This window comes from Enhydra lutris, unplaced genomic scaffold, assembly GCF_002288905.1.
Source record: "Enhydra lutris kenyoni isolate GAN:26980312 unplaced genomic scaffold, ASM228890v2 scaffoldscaffold38, whole genome shotgun sequence".
Lineage (NCBI taxonomy): Eukaryota > Metazoa > Chordata > Mammalia > Carnivora > Mustelidae > Enhydra > Enhydra lutris.
In genome coordinates, this window is record NW_019154122.1 from 7493155 (window position 1) to 7521068 (window position 27914).

At 59.2% G+C, this 27914-nt stretch overlaps 1 protein-coding gene across 5 annotated transcripts in view; it reads right to left on the reverse strand.

The window, feature by feature from the left end:
- The window catches only part of LOC111154660 (Rho guanine nucleotide exchange factor 10 like), a 101421-nt gene that overhangs the window by 36767 nt on the left and 36740 nt on the right, over nucleotides 1-27914 (reverse strand). For 3 of the 5 annotated variants that reach the window (XM_022514450.1, XM_022514448.1, XM_022514452.1), the window contains 12 exons: nucleotides 26633-26710; nucleotides 25513-25692; nucleotides 24382-24498; nucleotides 23773-23865; nucleotides 22845-23018; nucleotides 18863-19008; nucleotides 17269-17283; nucleotides 16841-17022; nucleotides 13503-13618; nucleotides 12825-12952; nucleotides 11318-11418; nucleotides 3589-3710 (listed from right to left, as the gene is read on the reverse strand). In XM_022514450.1, coding sequence (XP_022370158.1) covers nucleotides 3589-3710; nucleotides 11318-11418; nucleotides 12825-12952; nucleotides 13503-13618; nucleotides 16841-17022; nucleotides 17269-17283; nucleotides 18863-19008; nucleotides 22845-23018; nucleotides 23773-23865; nucleotides 24382-24498; nucleotides 25513-25692; nucleotides 26633-26710 — 1452 coding nt within the window. The remainder of the gene's footprint in view (nucleotides 1-3588; nucleotides 3711-11317; nucleotides 11419-12824; nucleotides 12953-13502; nucleotides 13619-16840; nucleotides 17023-17268; nucleotides 17284-18862; nucleotides 19009-22844; nucleotides 23019-23772; nucleotides 23866-24381; nucleotides 24499-25512; nucleotides 25693-26632; nucleotides 26711-27914) is intronic. The other 2 variants (XM_022514451.1, XM_022514453.1) reach the window with 2 other exon arrangements.

Genomic DNA, 27914 nt, shown 5'->3' on the forward strand with positions numbered 1-27914 from the left:
GGCTGGAATTCCAAGTCCCACTCCCGGCCCAGCACCCTTCCCACTCTAGTTGAATTCTCCCCAGAGGCCCGGCTGCCCTTGTGCAGGCCTCAGCGCTCCTGGCACCCAATTGTGTGCAGCTGGGAGCACAGGGGCAGGCGCCCGAGCAGGAGGCTCCCCTCGCCCTGCCCCCCACCTCCCCACGCACCCTCAGGCCCCCGCTCCTCGGCATCTCACTTCATGGTGGGCCACACTCAGTGGAGGCTGCCCAGTCCCTCCTGCCAGGCCACTGCTCCAGTCCTCCCACAGACAGGAAGGGGAAACCAACCCTGAGTCCAACGTTTCCATGGCAACCCCAGGGGGCCCGGATGTCAGCCTTGTCCACAGAGCCCTGGGCCAAACTGTTGGCAAAAGCTCCAACGGCCCCAGGAGTCCCAGTGGGGTCAGGAAGCCACTCTCCCAAATCAAGGTGCCCCGCGCTGCGCAGAGGAGAGCGGCTCGGGCTGGAGGACGGAGACAGGCTGTGGGCGTAGCCAGCCGGGGCTCCGGTCCCAGCTCAGCTGCTACCAGCTGGGGACCCCAGCAGCCAGTTCCTCATGGTCACGGAGAACCTGAAGCTTCACCGGATGGTCGTGGGGACTGGAGAGGCAGATACACGGCACTTGGCACGGGGCCGGGCACTTCCTGTGGGACGTGCTGGCCCTCTACGTGCGCCACCCCGTCTCACCTACAGCACCAGGCCAGGAGGGGCGGGCTGGGGCAGAGCCAGTGGGCAGGGAACCCCACAGATAGCAAGCAGCTCTGGCTAATGAGCCTGGAGCAGACCCTCAGCAGGTCGGGGCTGCAGCCCCCGGCCCCCGAGGTGCTCATCGTGGAGCATCTCAGCACTCTTTCCCCAAGCCCCTGTCCCCAGACAGGCTCCCAGGCTGGACCGTGGCTCAGGGGGACAGGTTTGCACTGAGCCGTCCCCCTTCTACATGAGGGACTTCACAGATGTGTGTCCCCAGGGATGAGGCAGAAGACGGCTCCCCAGGGGGGTGGGTTTCTTTCAGGGAGGCCCTGAGGGAGTGGCTTGTCTGTGACCTCACCACCCAGGAGCGGCCTGTCAGACCATGGCCTGAGTCCTGTATTCTCCAGAGGACTAAGGCCATCAGGGGTGACAAATGTCACCCTGGGGTCAGCCTTCTCCACAGGATGTCCTAGGGCCAGGTAAGCCACAGGCGGGGTGGACCGCGAAAAATCCCACCCCACAGACTCTACCTGAGTAGAGTCCCCAACCCATCCTGGCCCCGAGGCCCCTGGGAACCCCCACCCCGTGCTGGGAAGGAGCACACAAGACTCCTCCCTATTAATCAATGAGGTCTGAAGGCCAACAAAGGCCAGCTTCCCTGAGCCCTACGGGGATGAATAGCATCTGGCCTCCCCGCCAGAAAGGAGTCCAGAAGCCCCTCATTCCCCAGGGAGTGCCGGGAGACCCTGCCTCTGAAGGTCTGCGGGCAGCGGGGAGGTCCCGAGTTACTGGACATGAAGCGCCTTGAGCAGAGCCTGGCACGGACACCTCTGAACGGGCTCGCTACCCCACTGCTGTTGCTGCCCCCCGGCCACTGGCCACCGAGCCATGCTGGGAATCTGACTGCACCCCCAAATCAGGCTGTGGCAGAGGGAACATTCCACCACCCCGACACCTCCTCCAGGTGCACACACTCAAGAGCCAGATCCGTCCTTCCTGCCATCCATGTGGCCAACCCCACCCTGGCATGCTCCCCGAATGCATCCCCATGTCCCCTGCCCCTGTCCCCTTTTCTAGGACCAGGATGAGAGGGAGGAGAGTGGGGCCAAAACACCCCAGCATCCAAAGGAATATTATAACACAATTTTTGGCAATAAAAATTAATGCAAAAAAATCCATGATGAACAACTAGTAAGATGTTAAATACACACAGAAACGGACCCTGCATGGCCCTGCCCCATCCCCATCCCAGCCCGTTACTTACCCCCAAAAACAGCAGCCAAACCGAGGCCACAATTTGCTGATTTGATTTTGGAAGTATTGCATTAAAATTCTACTCATCATGATGACTGGGATTAGGTGACTGTCCCACTCGCCTCACCCCCGCCTGGCCCTGCCTCTACCTGCGGCCAAGTCCTGCCAAGGCTCGGCGGGACTCCCGCACCGAGGACTGTGTGCTCTCTCGGTCGCCAGTCTTGTTCCCCCAGGGACCACGGTTCACTCGCCCACACCACAGCCAGAAGGACTGGATGATCTTTCCAAAATGTACATCAGAGGGTGCTGGTCCCCTGTGTGGAGCCATCCTTGGGTGTGTCATGGTCCTGAGAATGAAACCCCACCGCAACCAGCCTGGGAAGCTGGCGTGGCCCGTGCATCCACACGGGACCTGAGCTCCAGCCTGTCCTCCCAGCTCTCGGGGCTGCAGCGTCCCAGGCTGCCCCTGCTCTGTGCCCCTCAGTCTGTCTGGGATACTCACCCACTGGGCCTGCAGGGGATCGGGGCCTTCTCGCCACTCACATCTGCCACCCCCGCCAAGAGGCCCTCTTGGCCCCGTGACCATGGAGCCCCACCCCTGTATCTATCCCAGCTGACGTAACACACATCACCCTCCTGCGTCCCCCCAGGTACTGCTGTCTCTCTCCAGACTGAAAGCGACAGGAGGGTGGGTCCCCACTACACACCCCGTGTCCGGCACAGGACCTGGTATGTGGGAGGTGCTCAAAATTATGTGCAGGACAAGTGAATGAACTAAGAGCTGAACGGATGCCTCGAGGTCATGCACTTGTCACTGTTCGGAGCCCCAAGCTACAGCCCAATCAGCTCGTCTCTTAGGGCTTATGTATCTAAGTCCCAAGCCTGTGCTTCCCCCTCCCCAGAGCTCACATGTGTTCCTCTCCTACGGAAGAGGATGGCAGTAAGGACTCCAGAGGGAGGGGTGAGCGCAGCCAGGACATCGGGGACAGGTGACAGTGGCGGGAGCGTGCCAGAGGTGGCCACAGAGGTGGGTGCTGGAATCGGACGAAGAAGGGTGCCAATTCCTGGACCCCTCACTACTGGTTGTGTTTTTAGAAAATCATGTCACCTGTCTGAGCCTTGGTTTCTAACCTAGGAAACAGATCTAGAAACATCTATTCATGGGGTTCTTATAAATATCAAAACAAGACAGTGGTGGCAAAGCACTGGGGAAACGTGGTAGGTACTTGACAGACGGAGGGAGGGCGGCCACGGGGCCAGCGTCGGCTCCCGCCTGGCAGCATCAGCCAGGGGCCAACCCGTGGTCTGACGGAGCACCTCGGGCGTGTTCCGGCCTCTCTTCTGAGCTGGAGTCATGCCATCCGCGGATGAGATCATTGCTATCTCTTGGCTCAAAATCACAGGATTTTTCCATTCCCTTGACCCACAGAGAGCATCTATCCGCATGGTTTTGGTGGGGAAGCGGACGGACTCCTACCGCATCAAAGCATCTTGGGCGACTCCATCCATAAGAGGTGGAGAAGCTGGGACCACACTCTGGCCCCCTCCTGCCAGGGGTACAGCCCGGAAGTCCCGGTCGTCCCACGAGCCACCTGCATGGTGTCAGCAAGATCCATTCCGCTCACCTGCAGACTGAGGCCCCGTGAAGAGAAGGCGGGGATGCGGCAGGCCAGGATGGGGCACCAGAACGGGCCTTTGCTCTTCTTGTCCTCATCCGGACACAGCCAGCCCGGCTGGTTCTCCTCCCCTACAGCAAGAGCAAGGAGGAGGGGGAAGCTGGTCAGAGTCCGCAGACCAAGCGGGCAGTGAGCAGCCCTGCACGCCCAGGGGACCGTCCCCAGCCCCACGCCTGCCCAGCCCAGATGAAACCCAGCTCTGCTCCGTGGTCATGGCCGTGCATCCCAGCAGCGAGGTGGGAAACCTAAGAGTTGAGTCCTGGCTCGCCCACCCTCTCGCTGAGCAGCCTTGTGCAAATCCCCCCAACTCTAAGCCTCAATTTCATCACCCATGACACAGGGGCGTAAAAATGCCTTTGTCTTGAAGTCGTTGTGGGGATCCAGTGAAATAGTAGATGAGAAAGGGTTTCCAAATGTTGTGATACTGAGCACAGACCAGGCCCTGCTGCCTTGACCTAGAGGTCTAGAGGGGCTTCTCGAGGCCAAAACCAAGCCAGAAGACAAGGTGCCACATCCATGCCACTCTACACTTGACTCTGATGACGACGGTCAAGAGTATGACCCTTTCCTGCTTCCTTTAAGACCCACCCTGAGACCCAGGAGGTCCTCAGCCTCCACATTCCCAGTCTAATTGGACACCGAGGACCTTGGGGGCCTGCGAGAAGCACAAGGGCCCGGACCGTGGACTCGGGTCTGGACACCGCTGTGTTTGAGAGCATCTGCTAAACCACACTCTGCAATGTCTCCTTCGCGTGGGTCAGGGCTCCCTCACATGCCACCACCTCCAAGAAGTCCTCCCTGACCACCCTGGCTATGACGGCCCCCTCTCTCAGAAACCAGTCTAAAGATCACCTCTTATTTCCCGCACAGCCTGCACCACAATCTAGAATCACTTTGTCTATTTCCTTGTTCATGGTCTCTCTGCACACGTCTCTAGAACGTAAGCTCAGGCCAACAGGACCTGGCCTGTCTGGTTTGCCGTGATCTCCCTGGTGCCCAGCCCACTGCCTGCACACAGTGAGTGCTCAGCGGGGACAAGTTGAAAGGGTGAATGAAGAGAGGGCGTGACTGAGCAGGTAACTACCATCCCACCATCCCTCCTGGAGAATTCTCCCTGCTCAAGAGCCCATCCTTCTCCACGCTCCCTTTGGGGGCCGCCTGCCAGGAACGCCGTCAGCCCGGGCAGGGCATGGTGAAGACACCTACTGTGCATCTACACGCAAGCACATGGAGGTGCCACAGACGTGTTCCCGGCTTCTCGTTCTCACAGTAACCAGCTCAGTGAGAAGCGTGATTTTTCCCTTTATGGACAATGAGGCCGACACTCAGGGATGAAGTAATTGACTAGGTCATGTGCGCGGCTGGTGGCAGAGTCCAGATGGGGATCTGGGTCTGCTGGACTCCTGTGCTGTCTCCCAGCAACCAGCACCCCCCGCCCCATTGAGGTGCATGACTGACTCTAGACAACCAGGAGGTAGCTCCGCCCTGGAGAGGGAGAGCCAGAGGATGGGACAGGGCGCCCCGGGCGAGAGGGGCCACTCAACACAATGACATCAAGCCGAAGGGCACCTGGAGCTTCAGGAATGGGAGGAGTGGTCTGCCATGGAACAGTCATGACGCAGACCTCTCACCCCCACGTGTCTACTCAGAGGCCAGGAGGAAGCAGGGACCCGGGCCCACCCTGGCCCAGCCGAGCAAGGGTCAGCTCTGCCCGAGGGGGCTCACCAGCCACAGGGCCTCCAGACTGGGGTCCTGCACCAACCACTGCTCCCTACCGTCAGTCCTCCCCACAACAGCCAGAGCTAGCCCACAACTTCTGCCGGACATCGACATTCCCACGTCCAGTGAGTCTTATCCTCTTGGAATCAAATCTAGACTTTTCCAGAACAGTGAGGCTGATCCTTCCCTCCCGGCCTCATCCCTCTGTCCAGGCTTTCCTCAGCCACTTACTGAGTCTGGGATGCTCCCTCCATCTAGAGTACTGCCCTCTCTGTCCCAGGGCTGGCTTCTCTCCTCCCCGAGGCTTAGGTTACTTGTCTACCTTCTGGGAGTGAACGCAGCTGACCACCACCCACCCCTCCCCTCCATCACTTTCTGTCTCAGCCCCTGTTGGCCCGTCATGGGCCCTGAACAGTTTTCCACTCTTGTTGGTTTGCCTATTTTTTCCTCTATGTGTGCATGAGTGTGTGTGTGCATGAGTGCGTGTGCCCATGAGAGTGTGTGCACGAGTGTGAGTGTGCATGAGTGTGTGTGCCTGTGTATATACCTGAGTGTGCGTGAGTGTGTGTGCCCATGAGAGTGTGAGTGTGTGAGTGTACGTAAGTGTTGCGTGAGTGTGTGCATGGGTGTGTGTACATGAGTGTGCGTGTGTGCCCATAAGAGAGTGTGCACCAGTGTGTAAGTGTGCGTGTGTGCGTGAGTGCATGTGTGCATGAGAGTACGTGCGTGTGTGCGTGAGTGTGCACGTGCATGTGTGCCCACAGGCTCCCCAACTTCACCTGTGTTCTGTATGAGGTATGTCAATCATACTCCAATAACATGGCTTTTACCAACGCCCTGCCACCAGAGAAAGGTGTCATCCTGGTGCCGGTTGTGGCAGGAGGAGCTGGGACGAGGGGCTCAGAGGATGCTGCCTGAGAAGTGAAAGTCATCCACAATGTCAGGCATTACGGCGTGACCAGCCTGCTTTGGCAGAGGCTCCAGCCCACGTGCCCAGGGAGCCTACCCCGCCAGCAGTCCCCGGGCTGCGCGGGGGGCTCACTCCCCAACGGGCACAGAGGCAGCCCCAGCATCGGGCCTCCGCCCCACTGGGTCCTGGAGGCAGAGTCACAGCAAAGGACAGCTCACCAAGGAGGTGAGGCCGTCACGGAACGGACAGCTACAGCACAGGACAGGCGTCATCATAACAGAATACCCATGTACACCACACTTCACAGTTTACAAAGCTCTGTCCCACGTGAGGCCTCATTTTACCCTCAGGGCCGCCAGGAGGGGTGGGAGTGGGCATCCCCCTCTTACCCGGGGAACCGGAGGCCAGGGGACATCAAAAGCTGGGCCCAGGAGCCGGAGAGTGGACCGAGCATGGGGTGACAGCCCAGAAAGCCCGCCGAGGGACAGCACCCTTCCCCTGGGCAGGTGCGGACATCGCGACCACTGTGCTGCCTCCCAGACAAGCCCCTAGATGGTGAACAAAGACGGGCAGGACTTGAGCCTGCCCTGCTCTCAGGCTCCTACCTGATCAGGCCCCTTCCGCCCCAGAGCCCAACAGACAGCTCAAATGCAACTGTCCCCGGAGCTCCAGCTCCTTCCCAGAGCTCGGTCTGTGAACATAACCCCCCTCCATCACCACGCCGCCCGAGCCCCTCTCCTCTCCTTCCCCCCATGCCCACAGCCTATCAAGTCCTGGCAATTTATTATGATATATATTTTTTAATGATCTGACCTTCTCCTTCCAGATGGTGCCTTCCCTGCCTGCGATCGGGAACGTTAAAGGAAAATGGAGTTGTAGCTCCCCATCTGCCACTGCCATTGTTCCTGTCACAAAACCACGGCAGCTGAGACCAAATTAGAAGGCTGTTGCAGTTGAAAACTGAAAGCCCGCTTGGGATAAGTGACATTAAGCACCGGCACCGTCGGCAGAGCCGAGGTTTCCAGGTGACATTAAGTGAAGGCTTACTCAGCGCCTGGCTCTGTCTGTCAGCACCCACTGAACACAGCAGCACCCCATGGGGCGGCGGGGGGAGCTCGAGGGCTGGAGGCCATGGCCCCTTCCACTCCCCCAACATCCGCGCCCTCAGAGCATCCCCGTTGGCAGCAGGACGCTGACTGCAGCAGACCCCAACTCGGCCTCCAGCTCCCTTCCTGTGTGACGCAGAGCCAGGCACTGAACCTCTCTGAGTCCGCTGGCCCCTCCGGAAAACGCAGGAAATTATTCCAACCATTCAAGGGTCACTGTGAGTGCTGGGGGCAGAAAGTAGTATATGCCAGGCCCTCAAGACATTGGGAGATCGCTGTCTTGGAGTTGAGGAGTCTGCCTAACCGGGGGCTTGAGGGTGGCCACCGCCCCTCCACTGGGCTGAGCCACCAGCCCCGCCCTGCTCCCTGACCCTGCCCGGCCTCCCAAAGACCCTGTGCTCACTCCTGGCACTGCGACTTTCCCATCGCTGCTATGATACTCCAGGGCGGCCTCCTGGGCCACCCTTCTCTACTTTCTAAATCCGAGGCTGCCCTCAAGGTTCCCCTTACACCCAGAGCCACGGAGAGGCCACTGGCCAAGGCCACAGACATGGGGGCTGGCGGAACATTGGCACCCTTCTTTTGCAAACATCCGCCCGCAGAGACAGAGAGACACCGGTGCCCGGGGAAGGCCAGGCGAATGGCCGGCGGTCACCCAGCTGGGGTGGGTGACCCACTACTGCCAGCTAAGGGCTTGGGCAGGTCCCAGTGCCCACGTCCATGCCGGATGAGAGCCAGTGGAGAAGAGAGCTAGAATGAGTTCAGCACGATGCCTGGGCCGCGCTCAGGACCCGCCACTCGAACGTCGCCAGGAGGAGCACGGAGGTCACTGGGAGGACTTATAGCCAAGTCAGAGGCAGAAGGGGGGCCAGGCTACATCCTGCGAGGACGTGTCCCTGTGAGCTTGGGACCAGCCCGCAGCCTGCCGAGCCCAGATCCTCTGGGAAGGAGGGAATATGGAGAGCTGTGATGGGAAAGGCTCCAGTGACCCGGGGGGTGTAAGAGACACAAACACAGCACTTGAAGAACTTGGGGTGAGGGGACACAGGCAGGGAGTGCTGAAAGCCCCCGGCCATGCCTCTTCCTTCTCTGGGGCCTTCCATCTGCAGGCCTTTCCTGGAGCCTTTCTGAACAGGAGACTAATTGGCAGAGGGGTAGGAGGGTGGCCTGTCCCCTCCCTGTTCGGCACTGAATCACATGCGACCTTAGACGGGTCACTTCCCCGCCCGTGAGATGCAGGCTCTCCCATCCTAGGAGCTTCCTCCATAGGCCAGGTGCTGGCTGTCCCAGGTGGCTTCCACGCCCATCTCCCTATATGTTCACAGGAGCCCCACGAGAGGGGCACTGACATTATCCCCACTTTCTGATGGGGAAAGGCAAGTAAAGGCTAAATCATTTGCCCGAGATCACAGAGCTGGGAAGCGACAGAACCAAAAACTGACCCCAGACAGCCTGGATCCATTTCACGAGGTCCTAAGATCCCCAAATGTAAGGGGGAGAGGACCCCTGGAGCTCTAGTCTGAGTCACCTCCCAGAGGCCTTTCCCTTGACCCCACGGCACTAGAGGAGCCCCGCTGGGATGTGAAGCTGGTTCCCAGATTCCCCAGGGCACCCTGCCCTTTCCTCCCTAGGGGCAAACTGACCCCCCCATTCTGAATCCCAGGCACCCCCAGTCCAGCCCTCTCCTTCCTCAATGTTCAGTGGATTATAATCTCCATATGTGGTAGTCGGGAAAAGAGAAAGATCAAAAAAAAAAACAAAAAACCAGAAAGGAATCACATCCTTTGTGAATAAATGTTTTTAACATATTCTGTTACCAACAGGCTCGTATTATTCCCCACCACACCCGACCAAGCACTGCAGGGTTAAAAAAAAAAAAAAAAAAAAAAAAACCTGGCAAAATAAAAGGAACAAATTATTCAAGCCCCAGGGGAACCCAGACATTCAAATAAGATTTCAAATGACTCTCCTTCCATTAAAACTTTTGCTGCAGTGAAACTCGCGTGGAGATAAAGCAGCTGAGCGCGTCACAGGCAGCCAAGAGAGCAGAGTCTCGCACCACTCAGCTCCACTCCCTCCAACGCCAAGCCCCACTCGGCAGAGCAGCTGAGCCTCAAACTGGAGACCAACCTGCCTTTAGAGCAGGTGTACAATCGGGCTCTGACATGCCCGAGACTGAACTGCTCCGTGGGTCAGCAGGGGAACCACGTCAGCCTTCCCTGGGGCTAGCGGTCAGCTGCCAAGGCTGGGGCTGTCTCTGCTTAATATCCTCTCTCCTCCCTCTGCAGCTCTCTTGGCCACCCGCAAACATCCAGCAGAGGCTTGTGCCACATCAGCACCAGATCAAGAAGGCCTCTGACCCTGGCTCCTTCAAAGCCACAAACTCCTCCCCATTTCCTCCCGCCTCCACAGGCCCTCTCAGCACAGCGGGCAGAGCAATCCACTCAAGTGGAAACCAGACCAGACGCTGCCCAGCTCTCGCCACTACAAGGAACAGCTGGCCATCACGCTCAGAAAAAGTTCCCTACATCTCGCCCTGGCTTTCTGGAAAACCTGCGTGTCCTTCCAACTGCCTACTTCTCTCCCCACGATTCATCAGCTCTGGCCACTGCAGGACCTTTGCACTTGCTGTTCTGAAGCCTAGACTGCTTTGCCAGATCTCTGTTGGCTTTAGATGTCCCTTCCCAGGGGCCCTCCCTGATAGCAGTCCTGACCCCCAGGCTCGGTGACAGGCACGTCACCCAACTCTGTCCCCTAAATGGCCCCACCTCTCCCTGTTGATTTGCTCCTCATGTAATGCCTATCTGCCCCTCATAAATCAGAGCTTCCCTGAGAGCAGGGATATTTCAGTTTCTGTCATTGCTCTTTTCCCCACGCCCAAAATCACAGTAAAGACTCATTCCATAATTATTTTTTTAATTGATGAAAGCCAGGGTCAAAGGTCCTCACTTCTTTCCAGAAACATCTCAAAACCTATAATAAGATCACACCGAAAAAACAACAACAATGAAACAAAAAATGTCCCTGTTATTGGCCAGAAGCCGCAAACGGGAATTCTGGTACATCACAGGAACTAGTAGCTCTAACAGGCAAGTATAAAGTCCTTACAGCTGGACAAACTTTCGGTTTGCAGACAGAAACTCTCCCAGTGGGGGTTGGCAGAGGAACGGCAGTCCAGAGTGGGCTCTGGGGCTGACTGCCCAGGGTCGGAGCACAGCTCTGCCCCTTCCTGCTGTGTGAGCTCGGGCAAGTCATTGCACCTCTCTGAATCTCAGAGCCCTCCACTGTACAAGGGGGTCCACAACAGAACCTACCTTCAAGAGTTACCATCAATGTGAAAAGAAAGAGACACGTAAAATGCTTAGAAAACCGTCAGCCACGAAGGACGCGCTCTGTAAACATTGTTTTGTTTATCTAAGTAATCATTACGGGATGCACAAGACAAAAGAAAAATAACAAAGAGGCCCTGGTTGAGAATCAGTTTAATCTAACCTGCACTGCTTTGTTTTTTCCTTTGGGTAACAGTTTGATTGAGAAAGAATTCGGTTACCATAAACCCCACCCTTTTAAAGCCTTCGCATCAAGGTTTCTAGCATATTCCGCACTACCTACGTTTGAAACATTCGCATCACCCCACGGAAAGAAAGTCTCTCAGCAGCCCGCCCGGACCAACCCCCCAGAGGCCTGACAACTGCTCATTGACATCGTCGGTTGCCATCACTTTACAGACAGGGAAACTGAGGCTCGGACAGCGGCCATGACTTGTCCAGGGTTACTAGGCAGAGCCTCAGGACTCAGGACCCTGGTTCCCGTGTTCCTCCATGGCACCGCCTACCTCCAATTCAGAAGCGTCCTTGCCCCCACGTACCCACACGTGCACACCCCAAGCCTCCCTGCTCCGCACCCCTGGCCCCTGACGCACTCTCCCCAGGGCTTTACTCACGGAGTCCGATCTTGGCCAAGTGCAACCTGTTGACCCAGGAGATCTTGCTCAGGGGATTGGGGGTAATGAAGACCACCATGAAGCTGATGGGGCGGCCGGACCTGCGGCGAGAGGGCGAGGAGCGTGAGTGCCCAGAACTAGCTTCTGGTTGTTGCCCCCGCCACGGGCACCGGCCACGGCGCCAGCTCCGCTCAGAGCATCCCAGCGAGGCCAGAAAGGCTGGAGTCCCAGCCAAGCCTCCGTCCCCTGGGGGCAGAGTCCCTCCACCCACCGTGGCGGTCTCTCCGCAAAGCCACCAGGCCATGCTCCCCAGCCCAGTCCCCAACCCCCAGGCTTGGTGCCTAGCGGCTCAAGAGGCCCTTCCAGGGCCCCCCAGTCGGCTTTCCTCGGGCCTCACCAGACACACGTACACATCCGACCAGGAGCCTCTGCAGGGAGAAACGGGCTCCCGTCGGCCTGCTCCCAGCGCCGGGCACGGCGTGGGTGCTCCACGAATGTATGCAGAATGGACATGTGAATGAATGAGCTTGCAATGGGCTTGGGCAGCTAGAGGTCACTGTTGTCACACTACTGTCCTCTCATCTCGGAGCAGTGGGCCCCTCAGAGTCCTCTGGGGCCTGTTCTCCACGGTGGGGGTGGAGGGAATCCAGGGAGGGGGGTGGAGCCAGTGTCACTAACTCTCCCATGGGAGAAAGGGATGCAGGGGCAGGAAGGGGCTGTGTCAGGGGAATGGCAGCCGGATCCCAGCTCAGAGCCCTGCCCCTCTGCCTCTGAGACTCCAGCCTGGAGCCTCTTATCTTGGGTTCCTGGGCTTGCGGCCTTACCTCAAACAACAATGCTCCAACCTTCCCAGCCCTGCAGCCAGTGTGCCTGTAATGCTCTGTCCCCTACTGTCCCCCCCATCCTCAAGTTCAAATCCAGGCTGTGAGCCCCCAAGCGGCATCAGCCTAGGCTTCAGGTCAGAGTCCGGCTCGACCTCCTACTCTGTGGCCAGCGGCGTGGGGGCTATCCGAGTCTTGGACCCGCCCCGCCCTCATCGGCAAATTGGCATTCAGCTAGCCTTCTCTGTCTCCACCACACCTGTCATCAATTCCACAAACATCAGCTGAGGGTCTACAGGGCACAAGCGCCAGGGTGGGCATTTGGGGCCAGGGCCCATGCTGGGGGGAGGCTGGGTGCATGAGGAGACCCAGAGCCTTGTCTCAGGGCTCTGTACCATCTGCAGGAAAAAGGTCACAGCACAAATGGAACCAACCAATAATAGCTGAGCATCTAGGTGCTGAGTCTCCTAACAGAGGATGGGCTTAAGCCAGGTATGAACCGGACATTCATTCATTCATTCATTCATTCATTGGATCATAAGCACCCCTCCGTGCCAAACGTCGTGCTGGGCAGGGCCCCCAGGGTGTACACACCCACGCCCATGACCACCCTGATGAATAGGTCCACTCCGGGTGACCCCTCCCTGTGTCCCCCCACCTCCCGCAGTGGCCATTCCCCATCTCACTTGTCAGGTTTTCCAGGAAGCAGGAGCCTGAGACGACACTTGTTGGCCGAGTGGATCTCCTCCTCCTTCACCCGCATTAGCCTCTGCAGGGCCAAGCACCAGTCTTGAGCCACGGTCATGTTCAGGTTCTAGGGTTGAGGATACCAGTGAGATCACCACAAGGCCCAAAGCCACACGGGAGCCTAGAGCATTCAGGGGGCCCCAGGGGAGAGGAGCTGGGGAGCTCAACAGGGACCCCTGACTCAGCCACGGCAGGTGGATGGCCCCTGGGCTACAGGCCCAGACAGGCTTCCCAGCCCTCATTCAGACCCCACCTGGCTCCCCTCCTTCGAGAGGGATACAACCTCCCAGCCAGCTTCCTCTCCAGCCTTGGGGTGAGGTCCAGGAAGGGGCTGCGAGGCTGACTGGTCACTGTGCAGAGAACAAAAAATCACCACGCACCCAGACCCTACTTAACCCCCATCGGAGCTTCACCCTGAACCAGAGGCCACCTACCAGGCGTCCAGGTAGCAGTGGGGAGCTAGCTGTAGCTGCTCCTCCTGCCTGCAGGGTTCAGAAACCAGGAGCATGCCTGGGGCCTGGGCTAAGACCTGAGCCCTCTCCCACCCTGCCTGCTGAGGCTGGGCACTGCCCAAGGGAGGAGCCCGAGCCCCACAGAACTGGGCCGGGCTTGGGTACCTGGTAGGTGCCGTGCAGTGTGCTGATGAGGAAGGTTATTTGCTCGACCACAGCTAGATCTTTCTGCAGGTCCTGCAGCTCCTGGAAGAGGCGCGGGGGGCCGAAATACACCTTATCTGGGCAGAGAAGAGACCGACTCAACTTCACGGTGGAGGAGGGACTAACTAGGACCCAAGTGTCCATTCACTGCAAAAAGGAAGACCTGTCACCCTGGAGATATGGCACTACAGACACAGGAGGAGACACTTGCCCTGGTGGAGTTCCCAGTCTACGTGGCAGGGGGGGGGCAGGGGGCACAGATCTAATCACAGGTAGTCTAGCATCTGGGTCCAGGCCACACTCAAAGAGTCACAGGAGGCCAGAAGACTAAGAACCAACTGTGCTGGCAAAAAGTGAGGAACCTACACAGGGCCAGGCGTGTGGTGGGCATGCTACCATAAAAGGAAAACAGCATATGCAAAGGGACTGTGGTTTGAGGAAGCCCACAGACAGCAAAGTGTTCACAGATGTACTGAGGACCTACTATGTGCCAGGTTCTATTCCAACTGTTAGATAGCTGTAAATAAGACAGAAAGGATCCCTGTCCTTTTTTTTTTTTAAGATTTTATTTATTTATTTGGCAGAGAAAGATCACAAGTAGGCATAGAGGCAGGCAGAGAGATAGGCAGGCTCCCCACTGAGCAAAGAGCCCGATATGGGGCTCAATCCCAGGACCCTGAGATCATGACCTGAGCCGAAGGCAGTGGCTTAACCCACTGAGCTATCCAGACGCCCCAGGATCCCTGTTCTTAGAGAACTTATGACCTAGGTAAAGGGGGAGAGGGGCAGCAATTAACAACCACAACTGAAGAAAGGCACTAGGAGGAAAGATATCAGGCCAAGGGGACAGTGAGGGTGGCCGGATCTCTGGGGAAGATACAGATGTGGTGCTGGGGGCACGGGAGATGAGCAGCAAGAGACAAAGCAGGAAGGAGCAGCAGGCCAGGAGGGAAAGTCCCTTGAATGCCGTGCTAGGGACTTTGGGCTGTATTCTCTAGGCCCCGGTCTCTCGAGGTGGGGTCTTATGGAACCCCAGGGGGAGGGCTTACTTGGGGTTTTCATCTAGAGGACGGTGTGAAAAACAGATGTATTTCCTGAGTCCCCTGGATGTGGTGACTTTCAGGCCACGTTTTCCTGCACAGGGTCAGGGCCCCAGCAGACTCTGGTCATGAGCAAGGAGCACCTGGATGGTCTCCGAGTAACGAGCGGGGAGCGAGGGGGCCTGGCAGGGAAGTGATGCCTCACACCAGAAGAGCAAAGACCGACTCTGCGGTGAGCCTGGTGGGCAAGCTGGTGGGCAGCTCTGGTCACCATAGGGCACCCTAGGGGAGGGTTCCAGAGGCCCTGAGAGAACCTGCCCCCGAAGAGGTCCACAGCCACGTTGTGAGCAACGGGGTTCTGCAAAACAACTTTCATCCAGCACATTAAACGAATGCCGTTAATTTGAATCGTGCTGTGTTGTAGCTTCACAGTCATCCCACTTCTGATTCTGTTTTGGTTTTATGGTTGTCCGAGGGATAGAAGCATCAGAACTTTCTCACACCTAGTCTTGTCCTTGCACATATTTGAATGAAAAATCATTCAAGGCCAACTAGGATTCAAGAATTCTTTCTAGGGCGCCTGGGTGGCTCAGTGGGTTAAGCCTCTGCTTTCGGCTCGGGTCATGATCTCAGGGTTCCGGGATCGAGTCCCACATCAGGCTCTCTGCTCAGCAGGGAGCCTGTTTCCCTCCTCTCTCTCTGCCTGCCTCTCTGCCTACTTGTGATCTCTGTCTGTCAAATAAATAAATAAAATCTTAAAAAAGAAAGGAAAAAAAAGAAGAATGAAGAATTCTTTCTTTTTCCCTTGAAAGGAGTCAGGCCGCGTAGTAGTCTCGTTCGAGAAACACGGCAGTGATGGAGGGGCCCCAGGGTGGCTGGTAGCCATAAGGTGGGGTCAAGCTAGGGCTGAAGGCATCTCTGGGGAGGACAAAGGAGGCCCTTCGCTGAGGGTAGGGGAGGGGGAGGGTGCTTCTGAAAACCACGCAATAGCCGTTCCTGCTCACAGACCCAGGAGAAGGGACCCAGCAACTGGGGGTGAGTGCAACCGGCCAGCCTGGCCCTCCGAGGGCAACAGTGCATGATGTGATCCCTCCCGCTCTATTGCCAGAATTGCCCGCTACCCAGAGAGGCACTGTCCCAGGTCAGACCCTAGACAGAGCCGGGCTGGTGGGCAGGGGAGCCAGCACCTGTGGAAGGGGCCTCCAGCCCAGCTCCTCCCTGCCAGCCCTGCAGCTGGGGTCTTCCCTTCACTCAACAAACAGCGGTCAACACCCCCTGCCCACTGGGCCCCAGGGGAGGTCTGCCGCCAACCATCACCAGGGAAGGTGACCACTGAACCGGGCCTTTAGCACTCAGGACAGGCGGCCTGGCCCAGTCTGAAGGAATCAGGAAAGGCTTCCCTGCAGAGGTGTCATCTAAGCTAAGCTGAGTAAAGGCAAACGAGACTGAAGTAGGACAGCAGAAGTGTCCCGCAGAAGGGCGGAGGCTGAGAGAAGGCCCTGGGGCAGGAGGGGCTCTCCCCCTCAGGAACAGAGAGGTGGGTGTGGCCACGCAGGGGAAGGGTGGCGTACGGAGAGGAAGGGGGCAAAGACTCCGGGAAGGACGGCAGCCAGGAGCCTCCTGCACCAGACCGGGAGTGCTGGCGACGGCCACCACGGAGATGGACAGAGGTGCACAGCCGAGAGGCTGCCCAGGCCCTCCCTCCAAGTTCTCATTCCTCTCGTGCCAGAAAAGTCAGAGCCAGACAGCCCTGAGCCTGGGCCCTGAGGGTCGAGGAGCCTAGGGGAGTGTCACCTGGGCCCCTCACTGCACAGAGGGGGACCTAAGGTACAGAGAGGAGGGCCATCCACTGAGGTCCCATGGGGGCAGGCAATGCTCAAGCACAGACACAAGATCCTCTCCGGAACTCAAAGGCGTCACGTGTGTGCACTCGTGTAGGCACACATGTAGACACGCATCACACATGTGCACTTGTATAGACACACATCACGCATGTACGCTCGTGTAGGCACATGTGTAGGCACACAGGTGCAGGGGGGGTGTAGGGGTGGGGGGGCAGGGATAGTGTCCAGTGCACAGGATGGAGGTGTGACTCCAGAATGCGCACGAGCAGCTGGGGGTCTGGGTGCACTCTGTGTAGGGTGGGGCTGCAAACCGGCCGAAGCCTCTCGGCCAGGGGGCCCATCGGTCCGGGGCTCGCACACAGGGCCCCCAGGCCTGGGCAGATGTCCCACGGGCAGCCGCGGGCCGGGTACTCACTCTGGGCCTGGCCCACGGCAGAGGCCTTCTTGGCGCCCGCATGCTGGATGAGCACGTTGTCCTTGTCGTAGGAGCCGCTCTCCTGGCCCACCTCCACCACCTGCACCTGGGGCAGCGCCGTGTTCCACTTCACCACGTACTTGGGCCCCAGGGGCACCAGGCTGCTGATCTCCAGCTGACCCCTGCCAGGACAGACAGGAGGCGTCCCTGGAGAGCCCACAGCAGCCCAGGCCCAGGGCCAGCCCAGAGCACACTTCTCAGCACGCCAGCTCAGCCAGGCCCCCTCGCCGCACAAGCACAAGACCTCGGGCCCAAACCAAGCTGGGAGGAGCAGGGAGCCATGGATGAGGCGGAAGCCCCGGGGTGCCCAGGCCCCAGCCCAGATCCAGAATCACATGCCCCGAGGCCCCGAGCCCCCAAACCCATACCTGTTGTTGGCAGGCCTAAGGAAAAAGACAAAATGGAAAGGAAGGTCATTCCTGTTACTGAGTGATTTCTAGAGGGCTGAGACCGGTGGAGGCCAGCCACGGGGCTGGGCCAGGCATGCACATCGGGAACCACAGGAAGGCCTTCTCCCCAAGCTGGCCACTGGCCTCCAGTCACCTGTGATTCGCACAATGGCCCTGCTAGGAAGCCTGTATTAATCCAGACAAGGACACCGATGTGCGGACAGGTCATGTGACTCACACCAAAGTCACCTAAGCTGATCCCTCCCACCCCCTCCCCCCAACATGGGCCGCCAGCCCACCCTGCCCCGCTCACGCCAGGCTAGACCCTGAGTGGCAGGGGGCAGAGCAGGTGTTCTCCAGAAAGAGTGCCTGAAAAATCAGAGCACGGAGTCAGGGAGGGAGGGAATGAGTGAGCCTTAAGCACCACCACAGTGAGCGGGGACAGAAGCTTCTTCCCCTGAGTCCCCTACCAGCGCCAGGTCTCCTCCAGACCTGTAAACTGGCAGAAAGGTAGATCCCTGTAAGTCTGATGGATGGACAGACGGATGGGTGGATAGAGGGTGAGTGAGCCTGGGAGTCCCCAGACAGCGCTGCTCCGGGTGCCTGAGCCACAGCCACGGGGACTGTCCCCAAATCTGCTCCATGGCCATGCCCACCCCGGCCGACTCTGGGTGCAGAGTTGACATCAGGGGCTCCAGCCGAGAGGTACAGGTAACGCCCCTTTGGATCTCAGTTACCATCTTCATATCAGTGTTTCCACGAGGATTTTTAAATCTCTGTCAGCTACCGGAAGTGGAGTCTCCTCCATTTGAAGGGCTAAGAGCCCCAGCCGGACTGGCCCCAGCTGGAGAGCATCTGGCACAATCCCTTGGCCTCAGGCTCAAGAGGGGGACGCAAGTGAGTGAATGGTGCCAGGTGGGGACCGAGAAGCTGGCAGAGCATGAGACCCAGTAAGGAGGCCGTATGACCTAGTGACCGGTCCCTGTGGCCCTGGGCAAGGTGGGCCTGGAATGCTGGCTCTTCAAATTTTCAAGAGAAGTCAAAAATTTCTCAGTCTTTGCATGAACTCCCTGTGTGAGCCCCAGTAAAAGACCTCTGGAGGCCTGACGCAAGCCAGGGGCACAACGGCCCTCACCCCACCCAGGTTCTAGTTCTTTCAGGCACAGCCTGGAAGCCCAGCTCCGGGCATTTCCACCACCTCAGTCTCGGACAGGAGGCCAGGCTCCGTGGGGGAGACAGTGCCCAGGGCAGTGGTGGCAAAATCTCTTGAATCCCAGGGTGGTTGGAACCCGGGAAGCTGTTCAGTGACCAACAGCAGAGTTCTAGAACAGACCGCTCTGCAAGATGGACAGCTGCTGGCCCAAAGGCCAGGGGTGGCCCCGGACAACCACTCCAGATGCTCAGGGGAATAGGGACAGAGCAGGCCAAGAGGGATGGGAGAGGAAGCCAGAATGTCTGAAACCCAAACTGAGCCCACAGGGGACCCCCTTGCAGAGAGGCCAGTCCAGCAACTGGGACACAATGGGGGCGGGGGGGGGTCCCTACAGCGGAGCTACGACCCAAGCCCACTTACTTGAAATTGATGTTGGCGCAGACCAGCATGTCATTGAGCAGGAAGACCCTGCGCTCCTTGGACTTGATCAGCTGCCCGCGGTCACCGTACACGGTCTCTGTCAGCGTCTCACACAGGAGCAGCTGTCGCTGACCCGAGGTCAAGAGCTGCAAGAGGGAGACAGAACAGAGTGAACACCAGCAACGCACACGCTGCCACGCGGACGTCACCACGCCCAAGAGGCAGAATCCTCTCGCTGCGCGCAGAAGACACCGGGGCCGGGAGAGGCAGAGGAGAAAGGTCGTGAGTGGTGAGAGGCACCAGGGAGGAGGCCAGAGGACCGCACACTGGGGTCTTTGACCGCTGGCCCAAGGCCAGCACCCGTTCTCAGGTGTGCCAGCCCTGGACACCCCTCTCCACAGTGGCCGCCACCAGCGACACAAACTATGGAGTCGCAGACACTGGTTTGCACCCTGGCTCCCCGCACACCAGCCACACAGGCCTCTGGCAGGTCACTTCGCCTGCCGGCAGCCCAGCTTCCCAGCTGTCAAGTGGGGCGGGGAGCCACCGCCCACATAATGCACTACCGGGCCTGGCGTTCTGGAGCCCGGTGCAAGATGAAAATGTGGCCCTTGTTCAAATATTATTAAGGATTTTAGGACAGTGAACACGACACCAAGTGTGGGGCCCTGCTGAGCGCCCGCCCTGCACGACGGCACTGGTCATGTGTCCAACGGCCTGGCCCTGCCCGTGTGTACTCCATCAACCGGGACGCTGCCGTCCCAACAGCCGTGCTGTCTGCGATGGTCTTTGCCATAAAGAGGAGTGGCCTCGCTCAGGGAGACCTCGGCCCGGAAGAAGTCCCAGCCCTGCACCCTGAATTGAACAGTCCACCAGCCTCGCCACACGAGGGGGCCGGCACTGATTTCCCCGTCAATGAGGTGACCTTCGAAGAGGCTAAAAACCTTCAAGCCTCAGGCATCTGAGCAGGTGTTTGCCAATCTCAGGCTGGACCCCAAGAAGCCCTTGCCAGCACCGGGACCACCATCCCACTCAGGGACCTAGCGGGAAAACAACTTTTTACTGAGAGGGACTTTTTTTTTCCAGAGGGGAGAAAAACGTTCAGCAAAATTCATTCCCAAAACCCATGACTCTGATGATAAGTCATCCTTCCCTCCCTCCTCACCCCTGCTGGGAAAGGGCAGATTACCCTAAGCCTCCCCCCCGCCACCCCCGGAGAGACAGCTCTGTCATTCTCCCTAGAACCATGTGTCCCAGATTGCCACAAAGGCCTGAACTGCCCAGTGCCTGCCAGGCACTGCACTGGGCACTGAGGATCCCACTTCCTATTTAAGCAGCTCTGCAGCCCCTAAGGCCATCCCCATCCCCAGAGGAGGAAGCCAAGATCCAAGTGGTAAAGCAGCTTGCCAAGCCGTGGCACGGGACACAGCTAGGTGTGTGCACTGCCACCAGCACCGGACGGCCAGCTGGGCGTGACGGGGGTCTGGGAGGCCCCACGGCCCCTAACACAACAATGATTCAGGGTCCCTTGGGGGGGCCCTCTCATCATGGCTAAGGCTGGGCTCCCCTACGCCACCCCCTCCACCAGCAGGCTGACGCCAGCTCCCGGAGACAAGGCTAGAACCCTGAAGACAGCAGGTCCGCTGAAGACTGCCACATGTGCCGTGACCTAAAACCTGGAAGTCCCCTGGGCTGCTGGCAATCATGCCCCTGCCCCGTAGGCAGATAAAAGGGGGGCAGGGGGGAGCCGGATATTGCACAAACACTCCCCTGGAGAGTCCTGAGCAGGCACATTTTGAAATAGCCGGCAGGGTTCCGTTTGGGACGCACCCGGTTTCAATTCTGCTTTTCCCTGGGTGACAGACGGCAAGAGGAACATCACCAGACCGGTCTCAGAACCAGCCGAGATTGCCCAAGGGGGGCCCTGGCCAGGGGTATGCACAGTGTGCAGCCACATCACAGCCACAACCACGTCCCACACGTCTCGAAAATGCCCCCCATTGGACATGTGGAGAAACTGAGGCTCGGGGCTTTTGGTTCCTTGCCCAACACCAAACAGGTCTTCCTGACCTCCAGCCAGTGACCACAGCCTCTTACTGTCCGGGTCCCCAGGGGGACAGCACAGAAGAGAACAGTGGGTCTGCCCCGAGCAGATGCCACGGAGGACCTCCGCCTGCCCAGCTTCCCCCAGCTCCGGCCCCGGTGAAACCCTCTCGGTTACAGTGAAGGGGACCCAGGGAGGGATAGAAGAGGACACCTCCCAAGGGCAGACACCCTCAGATACCAGCGCAGCTGCCGGGCTGGCCTGAAGTCTGTTTTTCTAGAGACATTCCGACATAGAGGTCTGGCATGGGGCTGGTTAGGGAGTCCTGCCTGGAGGCGGGGAGGGACTGGGGACTGAGAGGGCCTCGGCAGCTGCTTCTCAGGTGGCCAGTGGCCTGCAGGAAGGCAGGCCGGCTCTTCCAACGCTTCGAGAAGACCTGCCAGTCTGGATTTTATGGGACAGCTTTCCATTTTTAAGTGACAGCAACTGATTCCATCTTCTTAAAAATAGTGTGTGGGCCTAAAAGCACATGTACAGCCTGAAGGTAGCCTGAGGAAGGAGACTCTGCAGATGCAGGGCCCCTGGGGGCGCCTGGGTGACTCAGTGCGGTAAGCCTCTGCCTTTGGCTTAGGTCATGGTCTCAGGGTCCTGAGATCGAGCCCCACATCGGGCTCCCTGCTCAGCAGGAAGCCTGCTTCCCCCTCTCCCTCTGCCTACTGCTCCCCCCGCTGGTTTGCTCTTTCTCTCTCTCTCGGACAAATAAATAAATAAAATCTTTGGGGGGAAAAGAAAAGATGTCAGACCCCTGAAGCTCAGAACAGCCCACAGACTCTCCCATCCAGGCTTCACAGGCCTGCGGCAGCGATCAGAGATGGCAGCACAGGTTAGTGTCACACACTGTGAAGTGCGGGCCACCTGGACAGGGCTGTTGTCCTCTGGGCAAAGCTTCTGCACTATCAGAAAGTTCCACCCCGTGTAGCTGAAATCTCACTGGCCTTCGTCACTGGCCTTACTTCTGCTTTTGAGGCCCAGGAGACTCCCAGTTTTTCCCCGAAAGATTTGAACACCTCCCCGTGATGACACCACAAACGTCTCTGCCCCCAAAACAGCCAGTGTCCCTGCCTCTGTGCCCTGAGATGCGGTTGCCTCACCCTGAGTCATCCGCACCAACCTCCACCCTCCAGCAGGTCAAAACGGGGCGGCCCAGGGTGCAGGGTCCCCTGGGTCTGGGTGCAGCTTCTGGCGCTTCACGTCACGTGCACCAACAGATGACCCAAGGGGACGACACTTTTCAGTACTGGCTTTGTGTTCTGAAAACACAAGGTTCTATATGGACTCATCTGAAAGTTTTCCAAGGTTTTTTTTTTTTGTTTTGTTTTGTTTTACTAGAATGTTCCTGAGTTGCAACCCCAAAACATGGCATGGATTTTTCCTCTCTTCTTTACAAATAACACTAGTAACAAGAGCCACCCGATCTTAAGGACTCCTCTGTTCGCCTCGCAGCAGCCTTGGGGTCTGGCACCACTGGGTTCTCCTTTCAGAGGGAGCAAGTGAGGTTCAGAGAGGTTGGGTGATTCCCCTGAGGCCACACAGTGAGTACCACTGGCAAAATCTGGATTCAAACCCAGATTCTGACCCCAGTGCCTACTCGTACATGCATGAAGCTAGACTGTCATTTCTGGTGTCTTTCTTGGCAATGACACTGGTGGACAAAATCAGTTTTTATCCTAAAATAACATGGATAATAATGAATGTGGGGGTGCAGTGTAGACTCTAATCCGGTAAGGTCCGTGGGCTCAGAGAGAAACAAGGACTCCCCTCCCTCTGAGAACACTGCCACCTAGTGGGCGGCCGATGGGAGGAGGCCCAGCGACAGGTGTTAAAGGCCTCAGAGCAGGTAAAGGCTCTCAGAGCAGGTGGGGGGACCCTGGCACTCACCTTGTTGAGGCTACTGCGGTCACTGACGCTCTTGGTCAGCTGCTGGATCTCGGCCACCTGGTCGGCCAGCCGCTTCTGCTCATTGAGCTTCTCGGCCAGCGTCTCCAGCTCCGTGAGGGCGAGCTGCAGGGACAGCCTGTCTGGGTGGCCCCTGGGGGTGTTCTTCAGCATGTCCTGCCAGGACCCCGAGAGAGCCAAGGCTGAGAACCCCGCCCCAGCACACCCTCCCCTGGCCGGGGACCCTCCCACCTCCAGCAGGGACTGGGGTTGGAGGTGTCCTGCTTTTGGCCAAGAGAGATGGTACCTGACACATAGCAGGGCCTCAAGAAATAGCTAACGAATGAAAAAGTAAAATACAAATGTGGCTCAATCTCTAATTCACTGATCAGCAGTTTGCTGGGATGAAAGCCCCTCCTGCAGCCAGCAGCTCTGAGGACAGAGAGGAAAGTGCCACGGGGGTCCGCAGCCTGGCAGCCCTCCTGCCCAGCTCGGTGGCAGAGGGCTCACCCTGACTAAGGGCCCTCGGCCATCAGGGGAGGTGTCCCAAGCTCTCAGGGCCCTGTGAGGGGACTAACGCTCTCTCTAGGGGCCTGGAGTGGCCAAAGTCAGCTCACTTACTGAGCGTCTCCCCATTGCCAGGACCCCCGAGGGCCTGGGAGCCCATGTGCCCTCATTCCCTTCCTGCACCTGCAGCTCCTGCCACCACCAGTCACCCAGCCCTCCTCGCTGGGGAGGTCGACAATAGCTGTCCGACATGATCAGCGCCACTCCGGGAGCAGAGAAAGAGGGGACCACGGGCTGGAGGTCCTGCCCACCATCCACAGCAGACGGATGGGCTGTGGATGACAGATGAGAAGCCCCCACCCCAGGAGGCTCGCCAGCCCAGGCCACACCCTGCAGGTCCCCGGAGGCCGGTCCCGAGCGGTACCTGAAGCAGAAGGATAAACTGCGGGAACCTCTGGATGGGCTTCACCATCAGCCCGTAGAGTGTGACGCGGTCCGGGCTGCACACCTGTCGCCGCTGTTGGGACAGCAGGTGGACTCATTCACCGACGCCCCCCCGCCCCCCACCCCATCTGCAGGGGGTGCCGAGCGTCCCAGAGGGCAGACGCTGCCCATCCTGGGCTCTCCCCGCCACCACCCAGGGTCCCAGACCCTGCTCAGCCTCGGGCCTGAAAGAAGAGCCCGGGGGTCCCTGGTTCCACAGCCAGGGCTCTCTGTCGCCGCGGGACCCCCCACACAGCCCCCCGGTCCTGGCAGGCTGAAGAAGTCAGGCTAAGGCCCCTCTGGGCAACCCCACTTCCACCTGGCCCAACTCCAGCTTCCCAAGCTGCGGACCGACTCTCTAACTCATTATCAGCCTCCTCCTGGGGGGGCAGGAGGGACCGATTTTCTTCCCATGGCGCTGGGGCTGTCCCAAAGGAAAGAGGGGAGGTACCCAGGCCACAGCAATGATGCGACCCCCAAGGTTGGGTCCCAGTGCCCTCTCCCTCCCAAGAAACCCACTGAGAGGCACCCTCGACCCCCGCGGGCCCACCTTGAGGAACTCGAGGAAGGCGGGCTTGGTGAGACAGGCCTTCTTGATGATGGACATGGCATTGGTGAAGTTGTTCACGTAGTCACTGTACACATCTAGCACCATGGACTTGGAGAACTGGGACGGACACGGGGGCAGTGAGGGAGGGTCACCACGACGTGAGGGGAAGGGCGGCGAGCACCCCCGCCCTCGGTACTGGCTACCCGGAGGCTCACAATCAGCCTTGAGGTCAGGAAAACCTGTCACCCCACTGAGAGGAGGAAACCAGGCTCCAAGAGATGGAGAGAGGCCCGCGGTCCCAGGGAGGAAGAGGTGGTGCCAAGAGACAAGGGACCCTCCCCCGCCCCCAGCAGGGCAGCCCTGAAAGGCGAAGGGAGGAGAAGGGGGAGTAGGGACACGCCTGACACCCCTCACCATGTGCCCTTCCTCACCACACCCTGGCCCTCCAGCCCCAAGGATGGCACTCCTGCCCCCAGGCCCTGTCCACACTGCCCAGGGCATCAGATCTGTTGAGCGCTGGGATTTTCAAAACAACGATTTTTTTTTTTCTTTTAGAAAAACCCAATGACCTACAACAGATCAAAGTGGAGTTCCCCCGACTTGACCCCCCTCACACTCCATGAATGGCTCTGGGGCTCACAAGAGCCCCCCTCAGCTGTGGACCCGAACCAAGAGAGAGCCTGGAGCCGCCCTAGGTGACAACACCAAGCTAGGACCCAGGCAGGCCTCCTGGAGCGCAATCCAGTGCGCTCCCCCAATGCCCCGTAGCGTCCTCTGGGGGCCAAGGCCACAGTCTGCACCAGCAGGGCTGACCTTGGGCACCCCGCAAGCACTCAGTAGGGAAGGTGCAGACCGGCTGGGTGGCTGCCCGCTGTGTCTGGCCTCCTGTAGGGGCTGCCACTAGGCAGGGCCAGAACAGCGAGCAGGCTTCACCGGCACCAGAGCCATGGATGCCTCCAAGGACCTACTGGAAGGTGACGCGCCCACCCCATCTGGGGCCAGGCAGATCCGGGCCCTGCGACCCCCAGCCCCTGCGCGCTTGGAGAGGTGACCAGGTGGCAGCAGGAAGCCGGCCCGGATGGCACCCAGGTCAGGGCTGCGGTTTGCACCTGAGAGTTTGGGGATACGTACCGAAGCCACGAAGAGGTCCCCGATCTTCTCAGTGGCGTCCCACTCAGCCACGCGGGAGGACAGGGCTATCTGGAACATGGAGTGGCAATGCAGGATCTCCTTCACGCGGAAGAACACCGCCTGGCACTTGCGGGCGCTCAGCACCTTCGGCTCCATCTCCATCAGGGGGTTGCGGTAGTCCTGCAGGGCCCGGGCGGTCAGTGCCCCGGAGCCCGGCCACAGCCCCTCCTCCCCACCTGCCCCGCGGGCAACCTGGACAAGGCCCCTGCAGGACTCGGCAGGCCACAGGCAGACCTTCCTCACTCCTCATCCTTCTGGAAGGATCTCCATGGATGTAACACACCTGGCCCCTCTTTGCCCACAACCCACACCTACCCCCTGGACTTGGGTGTGAAGCAGGGGTGGGAGGAAGATGCCCACACGGAGCTCCATGGAGGCAAGGCCTGAGGCCCCAGCTGGCCCTATCCAGCTCTGCCTAGGACTGAGCCAGTCCCCCAAATGGAGAGGTGGCAGTGATGTCCCAGCTAGGTCCCATGGACCCTAGACCCAGAGCCACCCCCCAACCCGCTGATCAGGAACATGGTGATATTTCCACGTCTCCCTTCCTGACACCTGGGCTCCCCTTCTGTGGATCTGAACTCCGGAGGGGAGGAGAAGGGTGTCATGAACACCTACAACCCCCAAAATAGCCTCCCTATTGGCCTCTCCCGAGGCCACGGCATCCCAGAGGGTTCAGCACGTCAGGAGCGCCAACCCCAGACGAGGCTGGCACCAGAGTTGACACAGTGACACCAGGCGTCCTAACTGCCGGAGAGGGTACACCTGCTCCAGCCTCGGGGTGGCCCCAGGAGGCTGGGAAACACGACCCTGCCTGGGGCTCCTGGAGGGGCGAGGAAGGCACGGCACCCTCCGCCCTACAGGACACACCTCCCTTCACAGACCCCCAACTTTGTATCCAAAATGCAGAACCCCGTAAACACTGAGGTGTCAGGAATTCCTGCTATCCCCACAAAAGTGGTGACCTGTGGCCCCTTCCCCTTAGAACTGTCCCCAACACTCATCACAAAGTGTCCCTCTGGGGTCCTCCCTGCTGTCTCCCCAGAGGCCCCTGGAGTCGTACCTGGAGCACCCGCTTCAAAGACTCCACGTAGCTGCCTTCACTCTGCACGATGGAGCCCAGGATGTGCCTCCGGACCACCTGCGCAGCCAGACAGCGTGGTCAGCGCCTGCACCTGCCGCCCCACGGGCTGGGCGAGGACAGGTGCTGGGCCCGGCGTGCCAGGAAAAGGAGCCTCGGTGCCAGAGCCCGCCCTGGGGAGCACTGGGAGCCACGGGCGTCCATTTCCCCGCAGAGCCCAGACTGCAGGTGGGGGTGCGGGTGCTGGAGCCCGAGCGCCCTGCCACACCTCTGCCTGCAGACATCCAGGTGAGGGAATCACCACCTCCCCTGCACGGCGTCAGGCAGGCCCCTCCCCAGGCAACTCGAGTAGGAGATTCTTAGATGGAAGAGAGATCTCAGCTCCCGTGCCTTGCAGATCCCACCCCCCACCAATCCATCTCTCACAGGTGGGCCACAGGGTGCCCTCGCACCCCCCCGAGGGGGCTCCACTGCAGGCCAAACATCCCGCCCCCTCCTACTGGCCCCTTCTCTCCTCAGCCCAAGTCCACACACACTCAGGCGCAGCCTGACCAGCCCCAGTCCAACAGACCTCCCTTGGTCAGCAGCACCGAGCCGGCAGGGGCGGCGGCACACTCGGTTGCTCAGCGGCCTCGCATGGTGTCTTTGAAACTACTGCCCCCCAGCCACCAGCCCCAATAGTCTGATGGAGGCAGTACGGGGCGCCACCCGGGTACTGGGGTTTTTAGAGCATCCTGAGTGACCCAAAGCCAGGCCAGAGGTCATGAAAGGTGTCGTGGGACAAGTGTCTGATGCAGGAGCCCATCCACCATGGTCCGTGGCTGGGAGGGGGACCAACCCTCGCAGTGCCCCGACAGCCATCCTGAGCAGTGATCGAGGTCCCCAACGCCGCCATCTCCCCTGCTCCTCTGGGACACCTCCACTCTGCCTCTGGCACACCCTTCTCAGCAAGTCCCACAGGCCCCGGGCCCGACCACGGCCCACACAACCCCATGGCTGGATGCATTTTCTGCCATCCCCAGGGGCCCGAGCTAGTCCCAGAGTTCCCGATCTCAGCACCCTGATGCCTGGGGCCAGGTGATTCTCAGTTGTGGGGCCTGGCCAGTGTAGGACACTGAGCCGCATCCCTGGCCCCTACCCGCTAGGTTCCAAGGACACCTCCAGCTGTGACAACCATAAATGTCACCAGATGTGGCCAACTGCCCTGGGGGGTAAGATCGCGTCGACTGAGAGCCAGTGGTGAGGAGTAATGAACATTGCTTGA